Source organism: Xenopus tropicalis, chromosome 1 (assembly GCF_000004195.4).
Source record: "Xenopus tropicalis strain Nigerian chromosome 1, UCB_Xtro_10.0, whole genome shotgun sequence".
NCBI classification, from domain to species: Eukaryota; Metazoa; Chordata; class Amphibia; order Anura; family Pipidae; genus Xenopus; species Xenopus tropicalis.
The window spans coordinates 27,736,877-27,760,513 of NC_030677.2; the positions used below are offsets into that span (position 1 = coordinate 27,736,877).

Genomic DNA, 23,637 nt, shown 5'->3' on the forward strand with positions numbered 1-23,637 from the left:
TTAGAGGCATAGAGGCCAGCAGACATTTACCTTCACATTCTATTCAGCACTCACTTTCCCCCTTCCTATAAATGTGTGGCCAATGCATGGGCATGAGCATCAGGTCCCCCATTCTAGCACATAAACTAGAATTTGTGGTGATACAAAGTATGTCTTAATTACAGTGGCCACAAAATGGCGCCTGCCTGCTTGCTGTAATTGTATAATTCCAAGACTGAAGGAAACAAATTTTATATTATCTATATAGTGTAAGTAAAGTTTTTTTGCTTGACAAACACATTACAAAAGAATTTAGAATTATTTATTAGGGTAACAGCTCCCTTTTAAGTATACACTACTAACAAAAATGGACTCTAAGGGCTATGGCACACGGGGATATTAGTCGCCGCGTGACAAATCTCCCTTGTCGCGGGTGACTAATCTCCCGAAATGCCATCCCACCGGCTAGAATGTAAATCGCCTGTGGGATGGCATACGCGGCGTGGCGATTTGCCGAAATCAAAGGCAACTTCGCCGATCGTAGCGCCGCGTATGCCATCCCCATTTATTTAGATGGTGCCACTTAGCTTCTATTATTATGTTTAGATCCAGGTTGATGGTGGTAAATTAACCCAACAGTACAGGACCATTATCATTGGATAAATTGTTCCTGTTTAATCATGCTTTACTCTAGAAACTTAATCTGGGAATAACTCTTTTAAAACTGATTCCTTTATGGAAAAAAAAACAACTGTAAAACATCAATAAATACTTAAAAATGCTTTCCAGTACAGTGAACAGTAATTGCACTACACCGCACACTCCATATTAGCCACTCCAATGTTACTGTGACCTTGGGCTTGGGATAATTGACCTGCTGAAAAACTGCACTATTGGCAAGATTCAGTTTATTGGCAGAATGAAACAGGTTTCCCCTTTATTTAGTATCTCCCAATCTTCCTTCTATATAAGCAAGATGTCCAGCCCTTTCATAGAAAATCAGTACCTTAGCACTACCACCATAGGCACTAGCGTAAATTCTGTACAAATAAGTACATGTCTAGGACCTAGGGTTTTCTGTCTTTCCATAATTTGGATCTTCATACAAAAAATGTAATCATGTAAACATTAATCTCCATACATTAAAGCTACTAAAAACACTGAATTAAACAAACCCAACAGGATTGTTTTGCCACCAATATGGATTCATGTAGCTTAGTTGGGATCAAGTATAAGGTCCAGTTTTATTATTACAAGGAAAAAGGAAATCATTTTAAAACATTTTAATTATTTGCTTTAAATGGACTCTATTGGAGGTGGCAATTCTGTCATTCTGACCTTCCTGGATAATTGGTTTCTGGATAAGGGATGTCAGACCTGTACAATTCTCTAGCCTTCTCTTTAATACCATTTTTTCATACAGAAGATAGCAATAGTCATTATATAGGAATACAATGCAAAATGGAGGAGGGTCCACTGGATCCACCTGGAGTTTTCCAGGTATCCTGGTAGGTCTGTCTGACATTGTGTACGGTATTATTTTATTTTACGTGTGGGCACTGTTACATTTGTACCACACACATTCAACCTTTAGCATTATCTTGGGGCCATCTGAAGAAAAAAACATTTTTTCCCATATCATGCTTTTTCCCCAAACACCAGTCAGGATTTTACGTGGTTCTTTTTAAATAATGGCTTCTTTTATGCCCTGCCTCTATACAGGATATGGTTTACCCATACCTACAGTGAAAATACGGTGAAGGCTAAACTAACAAGCAGCTAGAAAGGATCCAAACACTGCTAAACTGACTTCCTTAATTGAGGAAATAATAGGGCTGATTCACTAACATAGCTTCTTAATTGCACAAACAAGATGTCAACAGCGAGCGACCAATCAGATCTTAGCTTTTATTTTCTAACTTGTATGAGACACATCAAAGCTAATTGCTGCTTGGTTGGTACTGGCAACTCCATTTGTGTCATTTAGCACAGGAGATCTGTAAGAGGTAGAAAAGACTTCACAGAATACAGAGTGCTTGCTGGAATTTTCCATCCCTTAGCTTTATCTATATTCTGACTTGTACGCATGATACTTGTACATATTTTATAAAGCAGAACAATTTAAATTTAATATCTAATCTGAAGTGATATTTTGGGCACACAATGGAAATGGAATTCTAGTTATAGGTACACTTAAGGGCCACTATGCTGCTAACCAATTAGGGATTTTGAACATAAAGTGAATTGCGTATTGCTTTACTTGCTTATAAAGCAACTGTACTTGCTTGCCTGAGAAACACTTAGTCAAAATGCAAGAGCTTGGCCATGGCAAGCATCCATTTTATCATTACTCATTATACTTTGTCTCCTGAGGACAATGTTTTTATTTGGCGTCAAGGGGTCATAAGTCATTTTACCACAGCTGAGAAATCACTGTGGCATGCCTCTGTAACAAATAAATTATACCCTATATACTGTACTATAAAATATCTATCCCCCAGAATTTGCTAAACCTATATTTTGCAAGCGCATATATTTTCAAAAACAGCATTTTTTATACCCAATTGTTTGTTGACCTGGACAGACAGTGGATGTTTGCTGATGATGGGCTCATAATGTTGGTCTATGCAGACCCATACAGAAAGGATTGCATTGGCCCACTGATTTTCTAACCAGCCTGATAGATGGCTGGATGATTTATGGCCATCAAGAAGGCCAGTACGATTCCAACTACATCTGGAGGGGCCAAGTCAGTGCTTTTTATCTATTGTTTATCGTTCTCTCTGCTTAACTTATCATGGAAAAAGTATCTCCTGACCAAACCATTGGTTTTATGGTCTGATACCATTCTGTGATAGCACTGATTTGGCTAGATGAGTAGCATTTCCATTATTCTTTATTAGCCGTGGAGCGCTTCCATAAAACTGTGTGAGAACAATGTGTATTTTCACCCTGGTACTTATGATATTGTCCTTGTAGGTTTGTTGTAGAGTTATGTTCGGGCTCATCTTCTACACTCCCTCCTATCATGCCATCCTCAACCTAAGCTGAACTTTTGGGTATGACGTGTGCTGCCCCAGTTATACACATGGTAGCTACTTCTACAGTCATAGTGTCCCTATAGTGTTACAAGTGTCTTAAACTGGCCATACACGCACCAATATTATTGTATGAAACCTCATTTTGGAACACATCCCTTGTGTCTCCACCCTTTCTCCTTGTAGCTTGTAAGCTCTTTTGGGCAGGGCCCTCTTCACCTCTTGTACCGGTTATTGATTGCTTTATATGTTACTCTGTATGTCCAATGTATGAAACCCACTTGTTGTACATCGCTGCGGAATATGTTGGCGCTTTATAAATAAATGTTAATAATAATAATATCCCCCACCTATGGGTGGGCAATATCGGCCCAAGTTGGTCGTTTGGCCCATAGGACAAACAAATGAATTAGAACGGCGGGTATAGGCACCGTTGGTTCGGGGACTGCATCAACAAGCGATCCGGTCCCTGATCTGACGGAAAAACAGAACCTGCCCGATCAAGATCTGGCCGATTTCAGGCTAGATGTTGGTCGGGCAGGTCCGTTGTTCCTGCCCATACACGGGAGGGTAAGCTAGAATTGGCCCGTGTATGGCCACCTTTACTGTTAACCTGTGAACAACAGGAGGACGGGTATTTAATGAAAGGCTGTTCACTAATTAAATTTTTTTTGTGGAGGGGTTTACATGTCCTTTAAGAATTGACATATCAAAGACAAAGCCAACAGAAAGGTTTATCCATGCACCTAAGGACTGAGGGAAATGCTTTGCAAATATCACATTGAAGCCTTTGGGTCTGAATGCTCTAGGCTCACTTTAATGCAGTTATAAAAGAAAACATTCAGGGCTGAAAAGCTTGAGTTTCAACTCATAGACAGTCTGCTTTAATTTTTACAGCAGGTGTTACGGATGTAGCCTGCACAGTGTCAGGCAATGATCATTGGACTTACTTGATTCAGTCGTTCCTTAGAGACCCAACACCTGTACGTAGACCCCTTAGCTCATAAGATGGTTGCAAACATATGAAAACATCATATAAACCAGCTATTCAGCCATAGTTCCAATAATTATATAGTAAATTAGGATATGAAAGAAAAGTGGCCACTCCTAAATCACAAACTGACCTCTAAGATGGGCTTTCAGGAGCAGAAAGAAAAAAGTAGAAAGCAAATAGGCAATTTCCAAAATCTGCACCTAACTGCCCCCCCAACTAAGCCTGTGAGCCTCCACAATTTAAGAATCACTGGTGTAAGATTTGGCCACACTTGGATGAGTCAGTTACACTGATTTGATCTGCAGCCCCGTGGTTTCACACTGGTATTGTGAGCTGTAATGAAAGCTCATGTACCGTAGTTTCAGGGGCACAAATACAGAGGAAATGGAACCTGACTGCTGGCGGGGGGAGGGGGTGTCCATGGGGCACTGGCTTATCAGCAGTTTTACTATATGTTGATGACATTTTTAGTCCCAAAGTTTGGTGGCCCTAATATTACTTTGTTGTGGGCCTGGTAACTTATATCACTGTGCAGTTTATTTCGCTTATATAAGAGTCTCGGGCCACATTGATAAATGTGCCTTACAGTATACTGAGGTGCATAATTCCAGAAGAACCTGCAGAACCATATTTGGTATCAGGGACAGGGCATTACAGGCAAAGGGTGGATAAGTGATATCATTTGAAGTTTATACACTGTATGTATGCTATTAGCAACACATTCTACTTTGTAGGCATTTCTGCTAGCGTGCTACACATGCCAGGAGGTGTTTACATGAATCCCATGACGTCTGCTTTCACCTTTTTTTGCTCCTGGTGTTTCTTGCCTTTGCACAACAAGAGCCAACTGCTTTTTAGAAATGCTTTTCCTACTATGTTTATTTACATTCCATCTGACCTACTGTAATGAGCTCTGTGTGCCGGCCCCTCTGGCAAAGAGAATACAGCAAGAAGCATACTGGACATCACTGTAATTGTACTAAGATGTGCATATGTACTTGGCTTTTAAATGCAGTGTGATTTGGCCATGATTAGGACAGAAGAACCTCTGGGATGGAGCTAATGGCGTCAGACAGACTCATTGTCATTCTTGGCTCCCAAAAGAATCCCAAGTAGTTGATCACTCGGTACATGAAAGGCATAGAGAGCATTAGTGAGAAATCTACTGTGTACTGAGCTGGTGGCATCTCACAGGCTTCACTGTTCACTGTAGTACTTATGGAAACATGTACAGCACTGGCCAGGCCTGGACTGGCAATCTGTGGATTCTGGCAAACGCCAGAGGGGCTGCTGCCTCAGGGGCCCCTGCACCCTCCGCAGTAAAGGTGACCCTGCGGCCTTCACACTCACCCCCAGAGGGGCCCCCACCACCCGTCCGACCCCCACATTCACCTTCAGAGTGTAGGGGGAGAGAGACCAGCGACTTGGAGTAGCACCGGGCAGGGATTGAGTCTGGGCCGGCAGGGCCCACCAGGTTTTTTCCCAGTGCCCAGGTGGTCCAGTCCGCCCCTGGTTGTAAGATGCCATAGACAGTCACTATTAGTGGGCTGTTTGGACCTCTGTGTACTTGGGCCAGGGCCTATTTTTAATCCCAGTCCAGACCTGGCATACCAAGGGGGACAAGCAAATTACAGTATTCAAGGTCCAAGTCTGGTTTCATCTACTTTGTTTCAGGAGTCCAACCCTGGCCTGCAGCTTGCATACTAATATCTATTCACCTGTTTACAGCACCAATATTCCAGAAAATAAAAGTTTTCTAGATGTGAAGCCCGGGCAGCCATTAAAATGCTATATTTATTTATCATCTGTATTTACATTTTCAGAAAAGGGTACAAGTGGCCTTCAATGTTTAATAGATACCCAGTAAAGTCGCTACAATGCCGTACCGGGCTGCAAACGGTTACAGGCAGACAACTTTCCCTTGGTTTTTTTTCCCACGGCGGTCCCTTTGGCCACGCCTGCTCCCTGCATTGTTACGTCATTGGCTTCCAGCTTCAGCAGCCTGACAGCTCGGCTTGGTGTACGCATGCGCAGCAGCTTCGACTCTGCAGCAATTGCGCCCACGTCACTGTGCCAAGCACCCACTGCTGCAGTGTGATAATAGCCGAGCGCACAATGTCATCTGGAACTAGCGCTGCAGATAGGGCGAGATATAACAATAACAAGGATATCGCTCACACCCCAGGCACATTGCTCACAGAATAAAGAATACAGCTGCCCCCACCTCATATTTGCCCCTGTGTGTGTGTATGCCCCTAGCTCAAGGTGTGGGGAGGAGGCTTTGTAATATTAAATGTTTAACCTTGCCCGTCCGAGCAGGTGACCTGCTATTGTGACACTGCCTAGCCTTTTGCACAAGTAAGGGCGAGTGAATGAAACCATTTGCTCAGTGGCCTTTAACAAACAGCAACAGCAGCGCTGTCAATAGCGTTTGGGCGAAGGCGTTGCACCCATTCACAGCTCAGCCCCAGTGTAAATAAAGAACTGCTGTCGCACTCCTCTTACAATAGCACAATTGTATGGTGGGGGTGACATCTGCTGCAGGCAGCTTTGGGCTAAATCATGAATATTCTCTCTTCTGACTACTGTTATCTGTACAAAAAAATGAATAAAATAATACCCCCCTCCACACGTTACTGTCTGGAAATCATGTATAGTTGCCTGCACCCCACCCCCCTTACTCACTCATACAGCATATTCTGCAGGGTCCTTTCTTTAGGGACAACTGAACTACAATTAGCTGGGGATGCTGGGAGATGGAGTTCAAAAGCAGTTTAGGGATCCGCAGGGCAGATTAGAAGCCCTTGGGATTCTTTTTGCCAGCTGTGACCAAGCAGCACCCTTATTATTTATACGTGTACCTTTGCCTGCTATACCCCATCATGTGTTCTTGCCAGAATATCAAGTGTAGCTGGGGGGGGTACAATGCCCAGCACTGGGTTTGCAGCAGTCATATCTCTGCAGTGTGTACGTGCGTGCAAAACAGGCGTCTGTACACTCTGTGTAACCCTATCACTGCCTCAGGAGAACTAAAAGCAACTTTTCCAATATCCACCCATTACATACTGTCAATGATTTCGCAGTTCTTTGCAATTACCATTAAAAAACAGTCTCTAAGTCATCGTTCTGACTCCTGAAACAATGTAGCAAATGCCAGTTAAATAACTGCTCCGGAGAACTGGCTTCTTGCTACATTGTTTCAAAGGTCAGACACAGAGGAGCAGGAAGGGATACATAAATTGCAATATTAACATGTTTGGAACGGGTCATTTCTTTCACTATGGGTGAAGTTTCCCTTTATTTGATATTTGATGGCTCTGCAGGCTGGGGCTTTTCATATGCAGCATATGCAGGGAGCTGAGAGATGTAGTTAGACGAATCCTGAATTTCCATTCCCGGTCCTGTGACCAAAACGAGCCCATAAAATCGATTCTCTTCAAATAACCAGAACAGAATATTAAAAGCAGAAAAAAATATATGTTTTAAGCATCCACAAGCGCTTAAGGGTTAATAATGGCAGCTTTGCCTGACCAGGATGTCCCTGTGCTAAGGGGGAGGGGCGCTGCTGCTCTGTAATATTAATGAGCTCTCCATAAAGCAGCAGTGGAAGGAGGCGGGGCTACGGCCGGGCTGTGACGTTTAGGTGACGAATCCACTTCCGGGGTTTTTAATGTCACCCCGCAGTCAAGCAGCCGGCATAAGGAGGAGAGGAGGGGGGTGAAGAGGACATAGGGCACCAAGGACTAAGCAAGAGACACGCTATATAATATATATATATATATATATTCCTTTATTTATAGATATAGAACTGCTTCACCCCTCACTAGTAACAAGTAAGCCCAACTGCAACCTCCTCACCTGCAACAGAACACAAGGCAACGAGCAGCTTAGGGTTTTATATATATAATATATGTATATGTGGTTTATTTTTCTTTATATTTGTATTATTTTGTAGGCAGAGCAGAGAGCCGCGCTGTATATAGAATCTATGACATAGTAATATATATATATCTATCTATATTATATATACAGAGAGAGAGAGAGCTATAATTGTATGTAATATATAAGGCTTAGAGTAAGGCACAGCAGCACTACAGGAGCAGTGAATCCCGGCCGGGCAGGGAGCGCAGTGTGACAGGGAGAGCGCAGTGTCCCAGGCAGCGCCACTCGCAGCCGATAGATGGGGGATTACGGCTTCGGGTTACTGCAGGCGGCCAATCTCTCCAGCGGTAGCGGTGGCAGTGGCGGTAGCGGTGGCGGCGGGGGCAGCCTGTTTGGCGGAGGGGCGTACAGAGGCAGCGCTCAGTTCCCGTCCCTGTCGGCCGCTTCGGGCAGCGCCCTGTTCCTCTCGGCCGGGTACCAGCAGGTGATGCAGGATGAGCTGCTGCTGGGGGTGAGCTGTGCCCCCGGGAGTAAGCACAGTATTGCTGCCAAGAGCGGCCCAAGCCGAGCCTCCCCGCCTGCCCTGCTGCTACAGGAACCGGCCAAGAGGAAGGACTTCAGCCCCCAGGAGGGGGACGCGTTTAGGGAGGAGCTGAAGAAGCAGCCCGGGGAGATGAATCAGCAGCCCTCAGCTTACCAGCGCCAGGGATCGCCGGCGGCAGCAGCAGCAGCAGAGGAGCTGGACTGTCCGGACAAGAATCTGCCAGGCTCTCCTTCCTCTTCCTCCTCTTCCTCGTCCTCCTCCAGCTCTTGCTCGGCCGAGGAAGCGGTTCTGGGGGAGGCTCATGCGGCAACGTCCCCCCCTGCTCTGTCTCACCACCACCTGCCGGCTAAAGGCAAGCTGCCGATGGAAGCACAGGGGGGGCATCTCCCCAACCTGCTGGGGGGCCCATACCCCGGATCCCCAGAATTACCCAGCACGCAAACCCCAGGGGGATCCCCCCCAGCCCTGCCGGGGTTCGGTACCCCATGGTCTGTACAGACTTCATCGCCTCCCCCGCCGCCTCCCGCACTGCCACAGCAGCAGCAGCCGGCTACACCACACCCTGCCGGGCCGAACCTCAACGCCCTGCATAGCCCGGACCCGGACAGCTTCTACCCTGGCATCCCCTCCTCCATCAACCCGGCCTTCTTCCAGAGCTTCTCTGGCAACCCCTGCCCAGGAATCAATGTGCCCGGATTCAGCAGCCCATTCTCTGCTCAGATCAACATCCCCCAGCAGCAGCAGCAAAGCCGGAGGTCCCCAGTAAGCCCCCAGCTGAACCCCCAGCACCACCAGGCAGCAGCCTTCCTACAGCAGAGGAACAGCTACAATCACCACCAGGTAACACCCTGCTACAGATGTACTCACTATGGGCATGGCACTGGCATATGCCCCGCTAGGGACACAGCAATGACTACTAGTGCTATAACCTACTGTAAGGGGCAGATGTCACTGGCAGGCATTGTTTTGCTGCACCAAGGGGTGGCAAATGTCACTGGCAGCCATTGCTGTTCTTTACTATTGACAGATGGCATTTCTAGTCATTGATATGCCCACCTTGGGGGCAGATGTCACAGAGACCCATTGCTGTATTAGGTCGGTCAGATGTCGCTGACAATCATTGCTGTACTTCACTAGACACATTTGCTAAAAGCATATGTTACTGCCAGCTTCTCACTGAATGTCCCCCTATGGGCAAGTGTCCCAGCAGCCAGCCTGTATCATGCAAAGCCAACTGCCAGGCTGGCACTATGGGCAATTGCCACAGTCAGTGACAGGCCACACCAAGGGCATATAATACAGAGAGATATACCCCATTATGGCCACTTGGTTAATGGCAGGTTCTCTTTGATATACCTGAACTTTGCTGCCATACTGTAACTAATATTGCCAGCTGTCATATATACCTCATGAAGGACAAGATGTTACACATATAGCCCCCTATTATAAGGCACAAATGTCCCTGTCATTCTGCCGCTGATGTAATTCACATACATAGGCAAGTGCCTTTATTGCCAGGCTGGCAGTTAACTTTCTTAAGCATACTCTTTGTATGCTCGTTGCACTTCAGCTGCGGCAGAACCTCTTGGATTTGCCCAATACAAAGAGCTGTTTTTCATGGCAGAACAGAGATACCCACCCAAGAGGTTCCTCAGCAGCTGTTTTTCTGTTCCTGCTGGTGAGCAAGCCATTTACCATTGTAGGTAATTTTGTAGAAAATTCACCTGGGGGACATTTTGTTGCATGTCAGCTAGGGCAGGCAGCATTTTCCTTGTGTCCATTAAATGCCTTCCCATCCAAGGTGCCACTGTCTTATGCGGCAGTCTCCATTTTTGCAAAAAATGGGCTTTCACTGTCCAGGTGGTTGCCGTGACAGTTTCAGCTGCTTTAACCATTCGTTGATGCACCTTTACTGCCATATGGAACCCAGTGAGTATTTATTTGTGCTAGATATACAAATCCATGGCAGTGTTCTAGTCTGGGTTCTGTTTAGGAAAGTAATACCTTACTGGCTGCTATTTATCATTGTTATTATTCTATATGCAATAAGGGGCATTATGTACCCTACAGTGGCATTTAGACTTTGCTCAATTTGACTGTATTTCGAGGAAGGCATTGATCATGGCTGACAATGGAAAGACATAATGGGATTTTGTCTGGTGATCATTCCGAGACTGCTTTGTGGGTAGGCCTTTATTAACCGTGCAGTTTAATACAGGGTCATATTGCATTGAGACTAATGGTCTGGGCCATTATAATGTAGGTTGGGCAGAGCTGAATCTATTTTATTATGGAGAAGAACAGATGATTGCTGCTATCTAGACCTATAAATTTCCTCACAATGAGATAGGAGGCCTTTCTTATAAGGTTCATTCTGCAGCGTTTCCATGATTAAAATGCGTCCATTTAACACTCTTTAAACTGTAAGCTTCCTTGGTCAGGGACTGATTTAACTGAATTTCAGTCTCTATAAAGTGCTGGGGAATAGGTTGGCGCTATATCGATACATTGTAAGAACAATAATTAGAGTCCCCACTTAAATAAATGATCGTGTCAGCCTATCGTGAAGCAGTTGTATGGGTGTTGGTTGAACATCCTTCTCCAGTCTCCTTTGGAATGTGCTGCCATGTTCATAATTGCTGACACTGTAATATGGCTCGCTGCCCTGCTGACATTCCTTTTTGCTGTTGGTGCCATGCTCAGAGTAGTAGTCTATAATCATCTACAGGGCCTTATGCCTGGTATTAATAAATACATGGAATGGAGATTGAATGCAATGTTTCTGAAGCACCGGTGGATGCAATCTATACCAACATTGGGTGGGCATTGGTGTCTTTCTAACTTATACACAGCAGACGTATTACTATATGCAATATATATGCGCAGAACTATATGTACCCCAGTTTGTGTCTATTCACCCTGTGCACATAAGCTATAGAGTTTATACCTGCTGAGGCCTAATGTTTATGCAAGGCAGAGTGGACAGTGGCGTGTACACCATTGGACCACCATTTTAATGTCCGTCATTTCCTGTACTTTTTAGCTACAGTCAGGTTTATTTGGGCATTCAACATTGCCTTGGTTTTATGTGGTTAAGATTGTAGCCAGATTGTTATACATTGTCTTTTTGTGTTATTAGAAATTAGGGGCTTGTGTTCCCTTCCCCCCTGCCCACTAATGTCCTGCTATTGTCTTTGTATTTTCTTTTACAACAATACATTTCTATAGCAGTGTTATCTAGGGTTTATAACAAACTGTCTGCTCTCTCTATCTACCCCTTACCCATGATATATATTAATTGCAAATTGTTTCTGGTCGGGTCTCTGTTCTGTCACTGAATGGAGTGCTTTTGATGTCGGGGAGGCCTGCAGTCCTGAGCGACGTGTCATAGCCCATTGTCAGCAGAGGGATGAAATAGTATTCCGATTCACAAATCAAACAACAGAACATAATTCCCTTAATTCCCCGATTGTTTTCATGTGCCTGGTTTTGCTGAGACATATCTTACACGCTGGGAACGTGGACTCTGATCTGCTGATCTGGGCGGTGATCACTGACCCTTTAGAAGTCAGCTGTTTTTCTCTCTCTGTCTGCATTTACTGACCAAATATATATATACACACAGTATATTTAAACAGGTTTTCCATATTTTCCCCCATGTCTTTAATGATGCAAAATCAAGCTGCCTCTGAAACTGAATTTCTGTAGACCATCTCTATATTTATAAGACCACATACATCTGAAAGAGTCTCATTGCAGGACATTGGGCTTAAAACAACAACATATGTACACAGCAGAACTTTTATAAAGAGCAAATATTTCAATGGCTTATAACTAAAAAGTTAATGTAAATATAACTCTTTGGAGCCATAACCAGACAGGGATGGCATTACAAGTAGTAAAGATTGCCGCAGTGGCTAGAACTGCGATATAAGCCTGGTGAGCAGATGTGTGATGGGAAAATATATAAATATTATAATTAAATATTAAAGGAAATAATTATGAACTAAAGATAATAGGTTTTAATTTAAAAGCAAGCCAGAATTGTATAAGGGATTGTATTGTATAAGGAAAACGTGTATGCTTAAATGTAGATATAATTTTGGGGTTATACAGGAAAGCTAGGAAGTACAGATATTATCGATAAGATCACAAAGATGACTTTTGTGACCCTTGTGGTTCTGAAAATAACCATGAGAGATGTGGGCTTGGGCCCATGGACCCTTGAAAGGCAATGGTGATGTCCTGATTAGGCTTATTCTCAAATGAAATGGGTAAGTAGCCTCACTTGCAACCTATCTCTAGGTCCAGTCAGCAGTGCAGGTTCTGGCTGTCCAAGCAAACTTGGGGTCAAGTGTTGCTACCCGCAGCCTGTGCACGTGATGTATGTGGCGTATGTATCATTTGCTTGTTTGGTTGCTCATTTAGGGAGCAATGACAGCAAATTTTTGTCATCATTTAGTAGGTATGTTCACAGCATATTAATCAACAAAGATGGAAAATCCTGTTGGCCTGAGACCACAATGTGCTAAGGGCATGTTAAGTCCTTTCCTGATGGCATGGTCCTCTCATATGAGCTATTCGAGCTAAAGGGCCAGTTAAGCCAATCACTTACCCACACAGATTGCTGCTGTTATGATCTCACCAAACTAGTGCCCAAACCTGGGGTGCAGGCTGCCAGCTTGCCAAAGCATTATGTACCCTGCACCCCAGGGGCTGCTGCAGAAGGTGGTGGCGGGGCATGACCTGGGCTGTAACTAAAGAGGTATAGTGTCAAATAATCAAATAATACTATTTTAAGCAGACTTCAAAAAAAGAAAATTAAATCTGACTCATTTACAGATGTAGCATAGTTTAAGAGATTCTTACACGTTTCTCATAGTGAATGCTGTTTTGTGGTCCTTTTATAGAGATACTTATTTTTTCACAAGACCTCTTTACATAGAAGCAAGAGACCACTGTCTTAGCGATAGTTCCCCTTTAAGGCAAAGAGCAAAGACAGGGTCTGAGGCTTGCAAATGTGACCAGATTATCACTGCCTAGGAATAGCAGCAGATAAAGGTTTCACCAAACCTCAGGCTTAGAAGGTCACAGGGCTTTCTCCTTTATTTTCCTGTTAGAGGAGCGAGGGGCATGTTAGAAGAAGCACACGGCTCTGCTAATATTTATTTACTAAATATTCTCAGTTTTATGTTTTAATATGTGCACTGATAGCAAGCCTGTCTGGTTATGGATCCCCATCTACAGTTTCCAAGTGTTTGAAGAAGCAGTGGGCCGCTACTGCCATAATGCTGCTCACATAATGTGGCCTTAGTGCAGAGCAGTTGTGGTGACAAAATGTGACAGGGCAAGCCAACATGATCCACGGCAGCTATCAGCATTTTTATACCACCATAGTAGTGATTGAACACACATCCATTTGTGTAGGAGTTATAATATCGGTTTGGGGCAGACGCACCATGTTCATGGTATGGCTCCAACAAGTAGTTGTAGGTAGTAAGAATAGGTTTAGTTGGGTCCACAGGATAATGTACTGTAGTTCATGGCTAGTAGTAGGTACAAAAGAGCTACACTAAAATGGTAAACTCTTTTTATGAAAGTTTACAAATACAGTGCACCCCAGGTCACCACTGGGGAACACTCTTCATTCAGCTCTACAGCCATATTTATTGATGGGTGAACTCTGTTGAACTCTGTGAACCCCCTTTCATATGAATAATGCCCAGTTGAATCTGCTTTTCTTTAGGCTCTGTCACCATTATAGCTAGGATGATGCTGGGAATTTCTGGTCAAGCTGCTTTTAACTCGAGCACTAGTGAGAATCGGAGACACACAGTCCTTATTGTGCATCACATGCTTTGCACACTGCCTTGATTGTGAGCCCTGTGCATACTGCTGGCTTTGGGCCTTGTCATATGATGAGCTTCAGGATTTATGTTATCCTCCTATGTCACAGCCGATCCCTGTAAAATACAAATAACCAGCAGGTGTTAACCCAGGGATACAGATTGCTAAACCCAGGAGATTGTATTACATGAATGTGCTTGTTGAGAAAAACAAAATGAAGCAAGATGGCTGCCTGATATGTGTTTAAAGCAGTTAGTTTATGTTACCCCTTATTATGAAGTACATTTGTATTCTGAGTTTGAAATTGGTTGTTTTTATTTATATTTGGTTTTTGAATTGTTTCACAAAACTGTCTGGTTGCTACGGTCCAACTTACCCTAGCAGCCAGGCAGTTAGAATTCCATACTAGATGAATAGGAAGTAAGCGTGGCTTTGTGTTTAGCTGTGCATCTTATAAAACTATGATTTTATGTTTTTTTCTCATGCCTTGCTTTTCTTGGCTCTTAAACAGAACAAGCTTAGTGGTTAGGTCTCGTGATTGTTAATAGGGAGGGCTGAGTTTGCTAGCTCCCTGTGACCTTGGCTAGGTCACTTATACTTCCCTGTGCCTTGGGCAACAAACCTTTTTCATTTCACTTTTTTCCACAAAGATCAGTGCCTGGAAAAAAAAAAGTGTGCAAACCTGCGTAACCATTTTTAACTGTTTCTTTTTCATGCCTACACACCACCTTAATAAGCCTGTTCCACTGGCTCTACTGGAAATTAACTCTAATGTAAAAGAATGTGTATAATGGAGTGACCAGAATACTAAGTACATGTGAAGTTGTGGACACCTAGCTTACCATGGCATTTAATTTAGTCAATTATTTAGAACTGGGCACTTAAGGAAGTTCTGGGATGGGGGGGAAGAGTCACCCCAAAACTCTGCAACAAGTCAAGAACGAACAAGTTATGGCATGTTGCTATTGGTTAAAAGTACTTTATGGAGATGCTTTTTGCTTCCCATCATGTAATGCCGGCCTTGTAGGCATGGCATGTCTTGTTTATTTACAAGAGAAACACTGGAACAAAAAAAACCCAAAAACCTTTTATGCTAAATAAGTGAAACATACAGGCAGAGATTAGAGCAAGGCCACAAGTCATAGCACCTTGCTTTCAGTTCAGCAGGTTTGTCTGCTTTCGGCATGAGATTTGACAGTCAAATGCGTTGAGCTTTGTGATTTCCCTGTGCCTAGATCCTGTTCTACATCCCTGACCATGCCAGCCTTGTTGGCTTCAAGTGTCTTTTCCATTTTGCATATCCTCTTTGGCTGACTCAATTTAATACAGAGACATTTTATTTTCTAGCAGGACTGATGTGGGAGTGAGGTTTGATGGAAAGCTGCCTAGAATGATAAAGATCCAGGTTATTTTTCATTACAGCTGAAAACCAATGACAGATCTTACCCGTACAGATTGTGCCTGTACCCGCAGCCCCTCCTCAGCTGAGATGAAAGCTGACAGCCTTGCCTTCGTGGTCCTTATAAGTAATAGGTTGGACAAAATTAAATGCCCACTATGATATAATTTTTTTTACTCCTGTATGTTTCTAATGGAAACCTTAAGAGGGCAGTCTACAATAATTTAGCTTTTATTTTAGCTACTATAGCTTTTATGAAAGTGCTGAGGTATATGGGGCCAAAATGATGGCCTGCACAACCCATATGTATCAGTGTTTGCAGATGACACAAAACTCTGCAGACCAGTCAATTCTATCCAGGATGTGACATCCCTGCAGCAGGATCTTGACCAACTGGCAATCTGGGCAGCTAAGTGGCAGATGAGATTTAATGTGGATAAATGTAAGGTCATGCACCTGGGATGTAAAAATATGCAAGCCCCGTATAACCTTAATGGGACTGCACTAGGCAAATCCATAATGGAGAAGGATCTTGGAGTCCTTGTAGATAATAAACTTGGCTGTAGCAAGCAATGCCAGGCAGCAGCTGCAAGGGCAAACAAGGTTCTGAGCTGTATTAAAAGGGGTATAGATTCACGGGAGGAGGGGGTTATTCTTCCCCTTTACAGAGCACTGGTAAGGCCCCATCTAGAATATGCTGTTCAGTTTTGGTCTCCAGTGCTCAAACGGGACATTATTGAGCTAGAGAGGGTCCAGAGAAGGGCAACTAAGCTGGTAAAGGGTATGGAAAGTCTCGGTTATGAAGAAAGACTGGCCAAGTTGGGTCTGTTTACACTGGAGAAGAGGCGCTTAAGAGGTGACATGATAACTATGTATAAATATATAAGGGGATCATATAATAACCTCTCTAATGTTTTATTTACCAGTAGGTCCTTCCAACGGACACGAGGGCACCCACTCCGTTTAGAAGAAGGGAGGTTCCATTTAAATATTCGGAAAGGATTTTTTACAGTGAGAGCTGTGAAGTTGTGGAATTCCCTCCCCGAATCAGTCGTACTGGCTGATACATTATATAGCTTTAAGAAGGGGCTGGATGGATTCTTAGCAAGTGAGGGAATACACGGTTATGGGAGATAGCTCTTAGTACAAGTTGATACAGGGACTGGTCCGATTGCCATCTTGGAGTCAGGAAGGAATTTTTTCCCCTCTGAGGCAAATTAGAGAGGCTTCAGATGGGGTTTTTTGCCTTCCTCTGGATCAACTTGTAGTTAGGCAGGTTAGGTATAGGCATTATGGTTGAACTTGATGGACGTATGTCTTTTTTCAACCCAACTTACTATGTTACTATGTTACTATGTATGTTACTATATCTGAGGAATAGCCATATATTGAATGTGAAAATCTTATCAAGTGAGCTAGTACTGCCTTAGGACATTGATGCAGTCTTTTTCCAGTTGATCTACATAAGCCTCTCATGTTCTAGTTATTAATCCATAGCTAAATGATTGGCTTAGCATGATTTGGCCCACCACATGGTGGGTGGGCAAAGATCTGTTCATATAGAGACTGCATGAAACAAGTGGATCTTTACTTTTATCATGCAGCAGGGTATTTCCAAGGCAGCTATACTTTAGCAAAAATCATGGCTATCAAAAATCAAGTCCATTGAACCTTTAAGCGAGTACTGGTAAATCATTTTAAGGGCCAGATGTGGCTCCGGCCTTCTAGTAATAACACATAGGGGTGGATATGTATCCATCAACTAGAAATGTCTATAAGAAAACCCATATCATATAGTCAGGGCTAAAACTATGGCTTTTGCAAGTCAATAGGGGTGGTGGTAAAGTTAATACTGCCTTTAGCTTGTGGCTGTTGGAAGACTGTGCTTTATTAACGTTAGTGTGCTTATTAACAAGCTGTTTGGGTTGTCTTCAGTATGTCACACCAAACTGCTGATTTCATAGTGAGTTGCTAAGTAAGAAAAAGATGTGCTTCTGCTGTCCACATTTATTCGAGGTGTATGGGCATTTTTTTCCTACTGGTTGCCATCTGTTCTCCCTCTGTGGTCTTCTACTATAATCTAATTTCTCTCATGATAATGCTGTAAAGCAATATTCCTTTGGCCCTTCATCTTAAACCCTGATTATCAGCAATACCCCTGAAAGGGGTATGTCACATGAGCCGTTATTAAAATTGACACTTGTGAAAGAAAGCTATTAGCAAGCTATTGCGATGAAATTTGTGTGACTGTAGGCTGAGAGTTAGGTTGTCCTTTGGACATGTTCAGAATTTGCAGGTTTAAACCAACTCCATCCACTATATTACATTTTTACTCCATATGTTTTTTATTTTCATTTGTAGCCATAGCTAAGCTCCTTTTGGTCACTTTTTCCATAATGCTTTGGCTTTTGAAGATACCTGGCAAAGCTTCATATTTGTTTAGACTGTGTACATAATTTGGATGGTTTAGTTGCATTGTTGTCCTTGCTTTATGCTTTTCTCCTGCGTGCCCATGTTTGACATGAGGGAGTTTTGTTGGACAAATACAGCGTTTACCGCATTCGTGTGTCCTTACTGGGCCACAGCAGACATTGTGGGCTGCAGATGAATTCACTGACGTCAGATTGTGGCAAAAAACAATATTGATCAACGGAGCTGCTTTCTGTTGGGCAGTAAGTGAACCCTGCCACAGTTTTTCCGTTCCAGCTTGTGATGCATGTTGGATTAAGTCGACAGATTGTGTTGACATGCCTTATGGAAATGGAAAGCTTTAACATTTCATCTCTAGCCCCTTCGTCCTTTCCTGAATCCATGCCAAAAGTACTACCTGGATTGGATGGTTTCAGACTTGGCTTTAAAGCTGACATGCTAATCTACTTCCCTCTTGCTGTTGCAAAAGTATTCAAACCCACGACTAGTTCTCTCATTTATCCAAGAACAAAATATTAGCAAAGGATTTGTTATTTAGTCTGTTTCAATGAACTAAGAGTGAAAATGTCCGTTTTGAATAAGGTATTGCTTTGGAAAACAATATTAAGGGGCACCTATTATCGGAGCCCAGAGCCCACACTCTGGTTTGGTTAAGCAGCACTTCTTCATAAAAGATATGTGCCCTACCCCATGTAGTGCCCCAGACCCAGGACGCAAACTCAATATTTAGTGATGTTTCGGAGTCAGATGAGGCAACAGCACTGTCAGTAGGCACATGACCTGGAACTCGGGTGAAGTGCATGCACATATTGAGCAAGTGTTCTGGGAAGATATATTGCAGGAGAACGCGTTCTAGGGATTTAATCTTGGGCACAAAATCAAGAACAAGAAGGTTAATGTCCCATCGTGTCCTGATAACAGTCTAGAAGTCTAGAAGTCTAGAAGTCTGTGGCCCTATTGAAAATGAAGGTACAAAATGTCATCCAGCAATCTAGGGCAAATCTGCCTGGTTGAATAGTCCAAAATCAGTTAATTTTGCAAGTTCCCTTATTTGCACATCTTTAGCAACATGGTACTTTAATTCTTCTTTACCTTCTTTTCCCCAATGGCCATTTTCTTAGCAGAAACTAATCTAGAAAACAATTTGAGAAGTGAATAAGGCAAAATCGGTGCAAGGAAATGTGCTACAGAAGGAAATACCAGCAGATTGTGGAATAGTAAGCTCTTTGAGAGCAGATGACACCTTTTAGATGGATGTGTATTTGGGAATGTGACAAAGTCTCAATGTATTCAGAGGCAGTTTTTTCCCTAACATGTTGCAGTATGGAATCTGATATGTATTTGGCAGTGTTTCAGACTCAAGCTACTATATTACCTTATAAAAGAAGTGTTTTTGGGATTTCCCCAAAGTGATTCCCAAGTATAATAAACTCATATGTTTGCAACCTTCTCTATGCCTTTAGTTTCTGAGCCTGCTCATGTAAACTGAAGGGGTCTTTCAAAAAAAACTAGTGCCCTAACTTGCACCAGCCAGGTTTTCACATTCATTGTACTAACTGCCGTATACTGATCAAAGCTGGTTGCTGTTTGTTAAGGCATAAGTAACCCATAGTAGCAGATGCGTATAGTCAATTGTGTTAGTTGCCATAAAACTGGCCAGTCGCATTCATTGGTAAAATGTTGCCTTTGTTTTTCTTGCAGCCAATTGTTAAGCAATCCCCATGGAGTGGCCATCAAAGTAGTGGTTGGAGCACTGGCAGCATGTCCTGGGGTGGAATCCATGCCAGAGATCATCGTCGTACTGGCAACATGGGAATGCCTGGCAACATGAGCCAAATCTCCCCTCTGAAGAAGCCCTATTCTGGAAACGTCATTGCACCACCCAAGTTCACCCGTTCCACTCCATCGCTAACTCCCAAATCTTGGATTGAAGATAATGTTTTTAGAACAGACAACAATAGCAACACTCTCTTACCCTTACAGGTAAGAATGGTATGTAACAGATTTTAATTTTTCTTTTCTTTTTTTTTTTTAACATGGTGGGTTGAGAATTATTGGTCATGATGAAAAATTGTAATTTTTGTATGACAGGGTTGAAGTTCTGGGGCTCCTCCTAACTTCCTGCTGTTCCGATAGTTCTGGCAGTCAGCCTGAACGAATGGAACCTTAGGAATATGGTGTTTCACCCACAGGTCGGTGGGACTACCATATGGGTCAGCCTGTGTATAACCACCTGAGCCCCCACATGAATCTATGCACAAGTTTCATTGTATACTGATCTACAGCTTGGGCCTTTGGACCACTGGAAAGTGTTGAAAAGCAGCTTTGTAATGAGCATTGTCATGAGTTATGTAAGGAAGATGTCGGCACTTTATAAATACTTAAAGGCCCTTGTTTGTTAAATTATTGTTAAACCACTTTATAATTTTATATAGGCCTGACATTTCATTGGCTGCCTGGTGAGAGCCTCTAACTGACCTTTGTGTGCCATAGAATGGCAAACTCGTTACCATACTGGCCTGGGATGTATCTGAGCTTTATTGCCCTAATGTTTGGTTTGCAGCAATATCTATTAGCAACCTCAGTGCTATTGTGAGTTGACTTCTGGCCAGTCCCAAGCATAGTTGCATGTAAAGCAATTAATTATCCTTTCATGCCTGAGGGTGTAGGGCTGTGTTATTGGCCCTTCATTAGGTCTGCATACTCTGTTCTTTCAGCCTTTGTGCTTCTATGAGTTGTAACAGACCTTGCTTGTCCAGCTGTCACTGGTACCAGAAAGCAGGATCTACCACCTCCCTCCCTTGCTCTTTTGGCTTTAGCAGTGCCTAAACCTGTCCCATTGGTGCTGGTTGTAGTTCATTGTGGCAAACTTCAAATAATTTATTCTGAAATGTTACCTGTGCTTGCAGTTTATTGTATGTATGTATGTATGTATATCTTTATTTATAAAGCGCTACTTATGTACGCAGCATTGTACAGTAGAATACATTAATACAAACGGGGTTAAAGATAATGGATAACTACAAAGTACAACAATAAATACAAATAAATACAAGGTACAGTTGCAATAAGAGTCAGAAACACAAGATGAAGGAGGTACATGCCCCGTAGAGCTTACAATCTATATGGGAGGGGTAACTAATAGACACAAATGGGCAAATGTAAGTGCTGTAGGTCACAGTGGGTGACACTACAATATAAGTGCATTGCTGGTTTATTAATTGTTTTGCTTCCCAAAACTGAAAATTATTACCAGAATCCTCACTTCAAATCTCCGTCTGTTAAGCTTGCGGGTTGCTGAGGGGCATTGCTGGTTTAATGACCAAGCCAGTTGGGCAAAGTCACTCATTTAATACTTCTGCAGCTGCAACCACATGCCTGCAGGAACACTTTCATGTGTTAGAAAGCTGTGTGTCTGGATAAAACCTTGTGGTGTTTTCTGCCTGTCAGTGTGGTAGTGCAGATGAACAGTACATTGGTTGAGCCTGTGGTGAAGCCTACTGGAATGAGCTTAACTATGGAGTATTGTGATACCCTTGGGAGCTCACCTTGCAACACCCCTTCTGTCCTTATTCGAGATCATTGACACTGGAGACTCACATAGTTGTTGGTTTTGCTCTGGCCAGGTGGTAGACATGTTTGATATAAACCAATGATCCCCAACCAGTGGCTCAGGGCCAACATGTTGCTTACCAACCCCTTGGATGTTGCTCTCAGTGCCCCCAAACCAGGTAGTTATTTTTGAATTCCTGACTTGGGGGCAAGTTTTGGTTGAATAAAAACAAGATTTACTACCAAATAAAGCCCCCTGTAAGCTGCTAGTGTACATAGAGGCTGCCTAATAGCCAATCATAGCCCTTATTTGGCACCTCCATGAACTTTTATGGTGCTTGTGTTGCTGTCTTTTTACATTTGACTCACGAGTAAGAAAGGTTGGGGACCCCTGATATAAACTTTTTCCCCCCCATCCTACATATGTTTTATAGCTCCAATGTAGAGATACTAGCCTTTGGGGCCCCCCCATGCACGTGTGCGCACACAAAATGGGTGTGGCATTTGGCTTTGATGGACAGAATGATATCTTTGTCAACAGTTTGATGCCTACAACACTCTAAAGCAAAGATAACTCACAACTGTGTCCTCTACATGTCAGCTGAGGTCAGGAAGATGGCTTAAAGAATGGCATGGACAAAGCTAAAGCAATAGTACATTTATGCCAACATGTTACGGTGACATGTCTAGAAAAACCTATCTGTTCACCCTACAACATGTCCATGTCGCTGTAAAGACATGGGGTAAGGTGTACCATGGCGTTGCTGTTCTTGGTGAAAATAATTTCTACGGGAAATTCTCCATAAAAACAGTGGTGACTGTATTGCTTTTCCCTGTGAAATGCATGGGCTTTGCATGATATAGTGCTCAGTGTATCTCCCTGTTCATCTATACATTATTTTGCTCAGGGGGGGCTCATTATAACCAGTGAGCTGTGAAAGCTGCAGACATAATGGAAATATTTCCTTTGCCATTGCAGGTTATGGCCTGAGGGCTGTGTGTGTTAACTTTTAAAGCAAAAGTGCTGCTAACAGGAGAGAAAAGCGTGAGTTTGTTGGTGGTGCTTAGAGGAGTGTGTCGGGGCAATAAGCAATAGGCTGGGCGGTGTGTTCTAGCTGGTGTGACCCAGCGGCAGCCTGCCTGCTTTTTTTGTGCAGAGCCCCATTCCCTGCCCATACAAGGCCACGGTATTCACAGGCAGGGTTCATTGAGGAACAGCCGTGTTTTCAGCTGATCTGTTGCATACCACTTGCAGCGAATTTGCCCCCGCCCTTCAGGATCAAAACAGAGCATCGCTTCTAAACTAGTGCCAGAGGGGGAATACTGAATAAATAAATGCTCAGTATTCATTTTTCTTACTGGATACTGCACAGAGATTTCTACTCTTCTCACAGATATTTTTTGTCCCATTCTAACCCCTAAGCAGAAACGTCCACTTCCCCTTCTTAAACTGGAAAACCATTTTTCATAAAACAGCCGGTCGGCCAGGTTTCTGGCGGCCTCTGCAGAATTGCTTTATTCACAGCAAAGGAAAATATGTGGCTAGCTGGTGTGTACTTTGTAGGTTCACTCAGACACTCGGAGATTTAACCCCCTGTATAAACGGTGGGCTGGTGTTAATATAATGCCCTGACCCAAAAGTTATCTTAAAAGAATGCAGTGGTTGCAGTTGTAGTTCAACTGATACTCATGTTTCTTTCAGTGGTTTGCAGTTAGAAGAATATATACAATGTCTCCTTGGTAATGTCAGGGCAGCCCTGGCCACTCCCCTTAAGATCCCTCACTCGTAATTTAAATGTAAATCAAGTGACAGTGAGCACTGTAAATCAATAGAGTGAATGCAGGAATTTACATTATAGGGGTGGCAGGATTACACTAGTACAGTAACCCATAGTAACCAGTCATAAATAATGTTGACCCATGTATTTGTAGAGGGCTGCATCCAAATGTTGATTTGGTAGGATTTCTTGGA

At 43.2% G+C, this 23,637-nt stretch overlaps 1 protein-coding gene across 4 annotated transcripts in view; it reads left to right on the forward strand.

Annotated features, from left to right (window-relative positions):
- The first annotated feature begins 7,701 nt into the window (after nt 1-7,701).
- Nucleotides 7,702-23,637, forward strand: part of cpeb2 (cytoplasmic polyadenylation element binding protein 2) — a 52,460-nt gene continuing 36,524 nt past the window's right edge. For 2 of the 4 annotated variants that reach the window (XM_002938640.5, XM_004911232.4), the window contains exons 1-2: nt 7,702-9,277; nt 19,815-20,096. In XM_002938640.5, the coding sequence (XP_002938686.3) occupies nt 8,192-9,277; nt 19,815-20,096 (1,368 nt within the window). In that variant the 5' untranslated portion in view covers nt 7,702-8,191. Of the gene's footprint in view, nt 9,278-19,814; nt 20,106-23,637 lie in introns of all 4 variants that reach the window. The other 2 variants (XM_004911230.4, XM_004911231.4) reach the window with 1 other exon arrangement.